Source organism: Clavelina lepadiformis, chromosome 6 (assembly GCF_947623445.1).
Source record: "Clavelina lepadiformis chromosome 6, kaClaLepa1.1, whole genome shotgun sequence".
Classification (NCBI taxonomy): Eukaryota; Metazoa; Chordata; class Ascidiacea; order Aplousobranchia; family Clavelinidae; genus Clavelina; species Clavelina lepadiformis.
In genome coordinates, this window is record NC_135245.1 from 761,656 (window position 1) to 772,547 (window position 10,892).

The window sequence follows — 10,892 nt, forward strand, 5'->3', positions numbered from 1 at the left end:
AAACTCTAAATTGAAAAATCAAAGCTCAACATTCAATACAGTACATACACTGGAGGGGAGAATTAAAGAAATAGAATTCCAACTTGAGGCGCAATTGCGTTTATCAATAACAGGAAATGATTTGGACTTTAAGACTCGAAGATTTACAGGTTAGGCGTTAGTTCTAACAAGAGAATTTTCAATACAAGAAATAAATGTCAATCAACATTTTCTACTTTTAGAATGACAATGCGGTTATTACGGGGTCAATCGTGCGGATAAACATGTCGCCAATTAAGTTATCAATCGCACACGAGTTATTTCGATATCGGCGAGTTCGCAATGCAATGTAGATAAAATGTTTACAAAATAAGACGACAATGTTGAGGTTATCTTAGTACAATGAATTTAAAAGTGTAGGGTAGATAACATGTTTACGGAATAGATAATAGTCAATCAACTATTCTTCGATAGGTTTACAATTATGTCGTGAACTGAGAATGAACTTATGGCAAGTATGAAGTTATGTAATAATAGCGCGGTAAATAGCAGATACATAACTATAACGTCACAACTTGGAAAACGATGGAAACAGTATCTTCCGAGTACTTTAGTGTGTTTGAAGTGAAATGAGTCGGCTAAAAGCGTTTTCTGAATGAAGTAAGTTGAGAACTGGGGGATGTTTTCACGGAAAAGGATGACAATAGAGACCAAAGTGCCACGGAAAAGTTTGTGGGTGTATAAGCTAATGTTCACTATAGGCAATTTACTTTGCCTTGGGCAGCACTATTGGAGATTAGCTGGATAAAACGGTTTAGCACGTGGCGTTGACATGGGAATGAAGGGACGCTTTGACAGTAGCGTAAAACAGGTTCGATTAAACTTCAGTAACCTGTAGAGTTTCTGACATTTTCTAGTTTAGTCCGTAAAATAGGCCTGCTGGTACTAAGTAAGACTTATTATTGAGTGTGCCAATAAAATACCAAACCAAACCATGGACAAAACGCCTGCCAATGATATTGATGCTTTGCTATTTCAAAATGAACTCTTCCGCTTTCAAATTTTCCTGTAAAACAGTTGTATTGAGCATCTCCATGAACCAGACAAGCTTCTCCAACGGTGCGCCTTGGAAGGATAGAAACCATTTACACAAAAGAATGCTTACGCCTACTCGTGTTTAGGTTGCCTAGATGTAAGCTTACGAAAGCGAAACATGGACTATGTACTCGTATGATATGTAGGAAAGCGAGACATGAGTCGAGGATATATCAAGAAAGTAAACGTTTACCACTATCGTTGCTTGCAAAAAAATTAACGATAAATAAAGCTTGCACAAACATCAAAGTGCTTGAGAGGGAAAACATTATCAGCATCGAATGAGCCGTCATCAGAAACCAACTTAGATGGATTGCTCTTGCTACTCGTACTGCAAGTCAGATAACTACCTCCCTAAACAAGTCGTCTTCTCCCAGCTAAAACATGAAAAGGAAAAAGCACTTCAAAGACTGCCTTAAATTAAATCAAACTTGAAACTTTGCAACATCCATTGTAAAATCTTGGAACAGCTTGCAAATGATCGGCTCAAATGTAAACGTCTGACGTGTTCTCAAGGTGTAAAGTAAAGACCCTTGGAGGAAATTGTCAGACAAGATTAAAAAGAAACATAAACATATCAGGAGCATTGCAGCCATACACATCATGGACATCTTATGGACGACAGAGCTTATGTACAGTTGGACTTTATAGCCACAATCGGTGCAGTTGCTTGACCCATCTGCCTAAAGTCCCTACCGATATAAGTGGCCTATGTAACGTACCTCTCTGCCCATCACAGATTTTTTGAGCTGTTTTAATTAAAATATTGTATTTGGTGAAAACATTATGGTCATGAAACGTATGGGGGCTAGACTCTAGGGCTATTTTTTGGGCCGCGCCAAAAAGTAATTGCTAATCCTAGGCCTACAATAGAATCTGTGTAAAATCATAGTATACTGAAAGATATAGTACGACGAAGAACAATGACCATTGTTCGGCGGCGTAAAATGTTCGAGTTCATTGTTCGTAAAATGAGTGAATTGTTTCGGTCACGGGTGAGTAAACAGTACAGGATGTCTCAGTCTGCAAGCAAAGGTAAAAAGTAATTCATTGTGTGGTTTTGCATTAGACTGCATCTATGCAGAAATTTCTCACAAGCAGTGCATTTATTTGGCTTAACTGAGTGGATCAGCTCGCTAAGCTAACTTAGTTTGAGCTGTCAGGGTGGTAATGTAACTGCTATTGTTATAATAAGCACGTATACTGCGTGTATATACTAAGTAACATTTTGTTAAAATTTCGATTTGGTAACCTATTTTCTTTAACGTACCTACGTGTGCGTTACTGAAATATCTTTTAGTACACTATGGTAGAATATTTGATGCATGATTGATTTTGTTCTTTTTAAGATGTCTACGACATTACTGTCTTATGAAATAACTTGAAGCAATGGCTGTGGTTTTGCAGGCCAGACTAAACAGTTTTACCGGCGCCAGTTTAGGGTGGTTGAAAAAACAAGATGCGGTAACCAGCCAGTTTCCGCTTATAGGTTTGAAAACCCTTGTTTTTGCTTGTCGGAAGTAGGTCGGTCTCTTATGATCTCTTAACTCTGGCATATTGAGTCCTATTCCTAAGTCCAGTCAGTTCTGTTCACCGAGTCAAGTCCAAGTCACTATCTGATTATGGACCTGGCAAATGAACAATTTGCAATATGGTTGACAGACCAGCGATACAAAATATGAAAGTATAAAGAAAAAAAAGCCATGTCTGTATGTGTTTTTTATCAGAATTTGCACAAAGTCTAGCTCCGTATCACAGCACTGTAACAGAAGTTTAAGTAATAAAAATCATCACCAAGTTTAAGTCGGGCAAAAATTTTCTGCATTTCAAAGGTAAAAATTCTGATACGTATTGTATCATGTACTTTTCATAAATGTTTGTGAGGGAACCTTTACAGCATGATGAAATAACGAAATAACAATGTTTTTATATCTTACCAATCCGAACGCTCATTTTTTCCGCAAGACAGCATCACTGTCACAGAGGGAAAAAAGTACAGAATTGCCACATTTGTTTAGTCCAACAACTTTCTGTTTCATTAATATGAAACCTTTTTCCGCTTAACTAAAATAAGACCAACTTCGCTTCACACACCACATAAAAGTTACGAAATACGAAGATAGGTGAGTCACTGTAAAGCAAAAAGCAAAATTGATTCTACAAAATACACTCACCTTGTCAAATGACTCCAAAAATAAAAAATCCAATTCGCGTAATTGCCAAATAATGAAAATTACTATGTCACAAAGGAAAGTTAACTGAAAAATCACACTAGACTAGCGCTGAGGCTAGGCCTTTTACCCGATAGGCCTATAGAAGGAGCCTAGTAGTCCGTAAAAAGTTGAAATTTTCATTTTCACAACACGTGCACATCATTTCAAGTTAAACATAGATGCTACAATTTCGGACATTAGAGCACTTTTTAGATTTACTTCCGGACACAGATTTCAACACAGAAGTTCCGGACATGTTCAGGAAATTCCGGAAGTACGGTAACCCTATGATAAGACCCCATTCAAATATTGATTGGTTCTGGTTGAAGTTTCTAGCAGAAATATAGCATTTGGAGAGAAACTGTAGAAAGCTGCAGCTTGTCCAGGTATTTCAAGGTTTCATTGTAGTATTATGTAATACCGGTATTTATAAAGTTTTTGCTTAGTTTTTGAATTTGGTTCAAAAGTACTTTGGGTATTGTTCTAAATAGAGATTAAATATATAGACATATATAAATCTGATATGAGGTTGTAATAGGGAATTATACAGGATAAGCGAACACTCATACTATTATTATATATACAATTATAATAATATGTACTATTATACATACATACTATTATTGTATTTTCATGATTATATACACTTTCATTCATTTTAATTTTTTTATAGCATGGTTTTTACCTGGTCTTTCCAAAATAAGTTTTTGCTGAAGTGAATTCAAAGGAACTTGATTCTTTTATCTCTTTCAGTTATCTTCAGCGCATTTTAATTTTGGTGGAGGAAGTTCTGTGAAAAAGATCACAAATTTAGTTTTGTCCATGTTAACTATGTTGAGTGATAACTTATTAACATATAGTCCTACTTTCATATGACCGCAAGTTTTGTCCAGCTGTCTGCTCTTTCTAGAACATATATTCCTACCAAAACAACCACACAAAGGTCACTTAATGGTTAACGATGGTTGTGGAACTGTTTTGATTTTTACAGAGCAGAGTGGAAACAGATACTTACTAAAGAATTATTTACTCTAAGATTGTTGTAAGCGTTATTTGTGTGTCGGATATTGGTCATTTCCTCAACGATTTAGTTGTTTTCGTTCTCTGTCACGTTACATATGCTCAATGGAGAAGGTTGCGCGGTTTGTCATTTGATGTCATTGTCTTTTAATCATCATTTTATCAGGAAATAATTATCGTTATGAATGACACAAGTAGCACCTAAACAATCTATTTCTATGAGCATGTTGAAAACATTGACCTGGCAGTTTTGGTGAAAACTGAACCACTTGTATTTTGCAGTCAGTTTTTTTGGGTCCATCTTCATTTACTGGCAAATTTTAACTTTAGTTACAACTGTTATACCACCATCGGCTTTGTTTGCAGCCAAAAGCCGAGACTTGTGAGTCTGTTACATTTACCCATCGTACCCTTACACTAGTTATACATATGAAATTTGTGTATATATTGCAGTGTTGTGATAGACTAAAGTTTGTGAATGTTTCATTTGTTTGGTAACAATGGACATAGCCAGTGAAGGACCCGGATTTGTGGGAATCAAATTCTGTCAAGAATGGTTGGTAACTTGTTTGGTGTCGTTTGTCGTTCCTTCTTTATACTGTGTCTGCAGTCTGTATATAGTATATATTATATGCAGTGGAGGTTCATTAAATAGAATGAACTTCCACGAAACATCGAACTAGAATATACTAGAACATAGGCTTCTGTGGCGAGAACATTGTAGACATTGTTATCACTGATGTGCGGCAGGTTGAGCATCAAACTCACAATGAAGCTGGTAGTTTTGCTGTGATTTAACCCACACGTATGGTATACAGTTGTCAGATTGTGTGTTAGTTTGCTGGTATATGTCTATGTATTTAAGCATTTGTCATATACGTGTACATTTATTTTTTAGTAACAACATGTTGTACCCCAAAGAAGACAAACAAAACAAGATTCTCTTGTACTCTGTAAGTATGCAACAAGTTTTTAGATTTTTGTTTGACGACGTTCAGTGCCATGTTTCCATATAGGTGCCCAAAAATAATGTTTGTCAACAGAATATAGAAAATTAACCATAGTTACAGAGAATGCAATATTTATCTTTGAAAATGCTTAATATATATACATATATATATATTTAAATTTGTATTTAACATGCTGCAGCGAATTCAGAATTTCACAGGTTTTATCACAGAATGGTTTTCCTCCATCCAAGCTAACATATGTTGCATTGGTTTAGTGCCGGAACTGTGATTTCCAAATGGAGGCGGACAACATGTGCATCTATGTGAATAAGATTGTGCATGAAGTGGACGAGCTGACTCAGATTATAGCCGATGTTGCCCAGGATCCCACGCTCCCGAGAACGAAAGATCACTCGTGCCCCATGTAAGTTGATGCCCCATGTATACCGGGTGCGGTAATTCCTCAGCTCTGCCCGACTCACCATTGTTTTTATTTACTGCTCAATCGAATAAGTTTTTTAATTGATCATAAATTGGTTGTTTTTGTGTTAGGTGCCACCACAAGGAGGCAGTATTTTTTCAGTCGCAATCGACGCGCGATGAAGAAGGAATGAGATTATATTTTGTCTGCACCAACCCGCAGTGTGGCCATCGATGGACGCAACTATGATTGGACGCCCACATGTTACCGGCTCAAGGCAGATGGGCCTAATGCATGTGACTTAGTGGTTCTTCATGATAGCCAGCCGGTGTTTTACAACTGTTTTTCTCTCTGCATTCACTTTGTCAAGATCTAGTATCAAGTTAACGCATGCGCGCGTGCAGACTTGTGTTACAATCTCGGGAAATAAACAAATTGTAGCCCAGCTCAGGTCCAATTTGGCTGCTAGAAGAACTCCAGTTTACCTGTGCATGTAAAACTTGTACTTGTTACTCTTTGTTGAAACAGTTTGATGCAGTTATCGTTATGGTCACCACTTTTTCTAGTGTATGATACTTTTTATGCTGCCTAAACGAATTGCATGCTATATGTTAAGCTGTTTTGCTCAATTTTATGCCGCTAGCGTTACGATCCTTGACCCAGTCCATTGCTCATTTAAACTGGGTTTTGTCCATGTCCATGTCCACTTGTTTAAATCAGCTTGGTGCACAAGCACAAAATTACTCTGAAATTTGAATTGGTCTTTTGTGTTTTTCAGGATGATAGAGAAGTTAATTAAAAAGTAGTGTGCTGTGTTGGAGCAACTATGCAGTCGTTTCTCGCTTCTCAAGCAATAATTTCAAGCCTCAGTGACGAGAACCTGATAGTTCAGGCAATTTTTAACGGAAATGCTGATGAAGTTCGTTCCTTAATTTACAAGAAAGAAGACGTGAATGTTTCGGATTCTGAGAGAAGAACTCCTCTGCATGCGGCGGCATTCCTTGGTGATGCTGAAATCATAGACTTGCTCATTCTGAGCGGAGCTCGCATCAACGCCAAGGATTCAAAATGGCTCACTCCACTACATCGAGCGTGTGCTTCGAAATCAGAAGACGCAGTCAATACCTTGTTGAAGCACCAGGCAGACGTTAACGCTCGTGATAAACTTTGGCAATCACCCCTTCATGTGGCTGCTGCTAACGATGCCGTGGCATGCGCTGAGCTTCTCATTCCTCAGCTAAGTAACCTGAATTTTTCAGACAGAGCCGGGCGCCAGGCACTACATCATGCTGCGTTCAGCGGCCACGTCAACATTGTCAATCTTTTAATAAGAAACGGCGCCAACATCCACGCTTACGATCGGCAGGAGAGAAGAGCTCTTCACTGGGCTGCGTACATGGGACACACAGAGATCATTAAAGCTCTTGTTGCTGGTGGAGCCGAGATAAATTGCCGAGACAAACGTTGTGGGGACACACCGATGCACGCTGCAGCAGCAGCCGGTCAAATATCAGCTGTCAAGATGTTTATAGATATGGGGTTTGATATAAACATGCAGAATAACCAGAAATGCACCCCCTTGCATTTGGCATGCTTCAATGGTCAAGATGTGATAGTTCACGAGCTGCTGGAGGCAGGAGCGGATGCCAATATCACGAATGATCAAGGTTGCACGTCGCTTCATCTGGCCGCTGCGTCATCTCATGGTGCTCTCTGCTTGGAATTGTTGGTTAACAGTGGTGCTGATGTCAACAGCCAGAACAACGCAGGAAAAACGCCTCTTCACATGACTGCGGTTCACGGTAGATTCACCCGATCTCAAACGTTGCTGCATAACGGAGCACGGGCAGATGCGGTAGATTACCATGGCAACAGCGCTTTGCACGTTGCTGCCAAGCATGGGCATGAATTGCTCATAACTACTTTGCTGGAAGCTGGGGCGGACCCTGCCAAGCACGGCTCAGGAGGAAAACTTGCAATCCACATCGCCGCTATCCGTGGCCACGTCAACTGCTGCAGGAAATTACTCAATGCTCACGCCTCGGAAGAAGCTGGGATCACTACAACCAATGTTGTGGCGATGTGTGATTCAGAAGGGAGGTCCTGCCTGCACTATGCCGCTTGTGGAGGTTCCCTCGAGTGCTTAGATGTGTTTCTGGCTTATGTCGATGCCGTGTCGACCATAACACAGCGTGATGCCGCTGGCCGCACTCCTTTGCATTATGCACTTAGTTCCGCTCGGCGAGAGTGCGCGAAACGATTGATAACCGGTGCTTTGAGGCGTGAAGATTTCAAGAAAGATCTGAATGACGCGGATAAAGATGGCAGGACTTTGCTACATCACGCATCTGCGACTGACGCCAACGGAGGCTGCGTGGAGCTGCTCCTGGAAAGAGATGTTAATGTGTTGGCAACTGACAACCAGGGCTATACAGCCTTGCACTATGCCGCTGTCTGTGGTCACGATACTGTGGTTAAGCAGCTCATTAATGCTGACAACAATATATTGAAGGAAACGCACGATGAAGAATCATCTCTCACGTCACCTCTTCACCTCGGTGCATACTACGGCCACATCAGTGTCGTCATTTATTTGGCGGAATATCTTTTAAACTTGGACATATACGACAGCGAAGGTCGAACACCACTGGAGCTCGCTGCTTATCAAGGTAACGCAGATTGTGTCCGTGCTTTGCAGATGCAAGGTGCGTGCGTTGCACAGCGAAATGTTAAGAACAAACGTACTGCTCTCCATGCCGCAGCCAGCCAAGGTCACACAAAATGCATGCAGCTTCTGGTTGAAGGAGCTCTGTTAGACCAATCTACAAATGATGGCGGTGATATCAGCAGATTCATCAATGCAAGGGATCTTGACAAATGCACCCCTCTTATGCTCAGTGTTACAAATGGGCACCTTGCAGCTGTTGATTTTCTTCTGTCGCGAAACGCATTTGTTTGGCCGGTTGACAAGTTTGGATGCACAGCCATCCATCGTGGTGCTGTGTCTGGCAATGAAGACATTGTCAGAAATCTGATACATCGTAGTCTGCAAGAACAATCTCCAAGTTCAAAGCACTCAAAAGATAATGACGGTGATTCAGAAACCACAGATCAGGTTATTGGCAATGCAGCTGCATCTGTGGTAGCAAGAAGCCACAACGGCCGTACCCCGCTGCATTTTGCTGCAATACGTGGTAATGCTAGCATGCTTGAAACACTGCTGCAAGTGGCAGCATCTGTAAATGTTATTGATCGGTATGGCTACACACCTCTTCATTACGCTTGCTACGAAGGTCACGAACCCTGCGTTGATTCTATATTATTGCACGATTCGTTTGTGAAGATGGAGGGGTACACGTTCAGTCCTCTTCACTGTGCTGTGTACAACGACAACGAAGCATGCGCTGATCGTTTGCTGGAAACACTCGGCGATGAAATTGTAAATTATAAAGATTCGAAAGGAAGAAGCCCACTCCATGCTTGTGTGCTAAATGATAACACGGATTGCGCCCATTTCCTCCTCTCCCATGGATCCGATCCTGATTCCACTGACAGCACTGGCCAGTCTCCTCTGATGCTCGCGTGTCGCATCGGGCATGAAGGTTGCACGGAAGTTTTATTGAAGGCGAAAGCCAACTGCTGTTTGGTCAACGTGGACAACAACAACGCCTTGCACCTCGCTTGCTTAAACGGCAATGAAACTTGTGCGCTTATCCTCCTCGATGTTGTCAGTGATTTATCGATCATTAACGCTCAGAATAACAACGGCCAGTCCGCGTTGCACATCGCGGCAAAGAAGGGGCTGACATCGGTGGCCATGCGGCTGCTAGAGAAGGGATCCAACGTTGACCTCGAGGACGCTGACGGTCTCTCTCCCGCCCTCGCGTGTGCCTCGAACACCAATGTGGCCGATTGTCTGGATATGATCATTGCGGTGATGCTCAGGGTTGCCTCTCTAGGCTCGGAGTCATTTGACCTTCAGTCGATTCGGTCGAGTTTGGAGTCGTGCAGAAAGCGAAGGAGCTCTCTTGCTGCCCTCAAACGTCATTCTACAATGGGAAGTGTCTTTAAACAGGATTTGTCCGACGATTCTTCTGCATTTGTGGACGGGGAAAATACAAAAGCAGGAGACGACGTCACAATGGCAGGCGAAGACAGTGACTCGGAAACCTATTAATTTGCGGACGTGTTTGATTTTTTTGAAATTGCTTTGTTAACATCTCGACATACTTGTGACATTTTATTCTGCTAATTCTGACAATACTGCTTATTACAAAGCATATTTATTAGGTGGAGCTTATGTAGTAATCTCTTTTCATATCGTTATAAATGCATGATATATACGAGCAATGCAAGTGTATATTTAACAAATAGGATAATTGGCCACTCATGATGGTGGCACGTGCAAGATACCTGGTTTAAGAAATCTTTAATATTAGCTTGGTTTGTGGCGTCTTGCCTTGACTTTGTGATCAAATCTAAGTATTAAAGTGTTCCTTGTCAACTTTATACGAACAAAAAAACACAAAAGAAGTTAGTTGTTGTGCTTTTTGTGTTCTTGCCTCATCGAATTTCATTCTATCTTGCCGGTCTATGGCATATGTTTTGCTTTTATAATTTAGAAAATTGTAGTTTAATTTTAAATATACTTTTTGATATCTAGGATGCCTTTTGGCCAATTGTTTCCAAATTAAGACAAAGTTTTGTTTTTATTCCTCGACTGAGGCAAAATTTTATTTATGATTAAGCTTCCTTATAAAGTGATTTATGTTTGCGTTATGTACTTGCTTGTTAATTTGCGTTATTGCACAAACTCTACAACATGTCGTATTGTTGCACCAAAATTTGAACTCAGATGTTAAAGGTCCACGTCTATTGGTACAACTAACTCAGTAATTTGCCTGTGTTTACGATCTTTATCGAACATGATTGTTTGAAAATTTCTTGCGACTAGTGGTGATTTGTTGTTTGCTTCTTGGTTTTGCGACGAACAATTTGTGTCTTTTTTCATCAAGTCATCCACCTTCTAATCGAGCTTTATTCATCCTACCGTTGATACTGTGGGCTTAATTAGAGCGTTGTACACCCGTAAGATCTGTTTCCCCGTTGTGTTGTGTGCGTCAATACCACCCATCACAACTCGCATCATGGTGAAAAGTTCCGTTCAATTGCTGTGTTTCGCTCGTATTTTGAAACTTATTTTCGTTGCCAGGT

The 10,892-nt window shown here is 40.5% G+C and overlaps 2 protein-coding genes across 4 annotated transcripts; both read left to right on the forward strand.

Annotated features, from left to right (window-relative positions):
- Positions 1-3,502: 3,502 nt before the first annotated feature.
- LOC143462839 (DNA-directed RNA polymerase II subunit RPB9-like) lies at positions 3,503-6,456 on the forward strand. 3 transcript variants are annotated; one of them, XM_076961137.1, is made up of 5 exons: positions 3,506-3,673; positions 3,961-4,863; positions 5,206-5,260; positions 5,533-5,681; positions 5,810-6,456. In XM_076961137.1, exons 2-5 carry the CDS (start codon positions 4,808-4,810, stop codon positions 5,925-5,927), a joined length of 378 nt encoding a protein of 125 aa, XP_076817252.1. In that variant the 5' UTR covers positions 3,506-3,673; positions 3,961-4,807; the 3' UTR covers positions 5,928-6,456. The 3 variants fall into 3 exon arrangements, with proteins under 3 accessions (XP_076817254.1, XP_076817252.1, XP_076817253.1); XM_076961139.1 differs by lacking the exon at positions 3,961-4,863 and having other exon boundaries at positions 3,503-3,673; XM_076961138.1 differs by lacking the exon at positions 3,506-3,673 and having other exon boundaries at positions 3,692-4,863.
- Positions 6,457-6,504: 48 nt separating this feature from the next.
- LOC143462767 (serine/threonine-protein phosphatase 6 regulatory ankyrin repeat subunit C-like) lies at positions 6,505-10,890 on the forward strand. The gene has a single exon (XM_076961034.1). The coding sequence runs from the start codon at positions 6,505-6,507 to the stop codon at positions 9,853-9,855; it is 3,351 nt and encodes a 1,116-aa protein (XP_076817149.1). The 3' UTR covers positions 9,856-10,890.
- Positions 10,891-10,892: the final 2 nt, after the last annotated feature.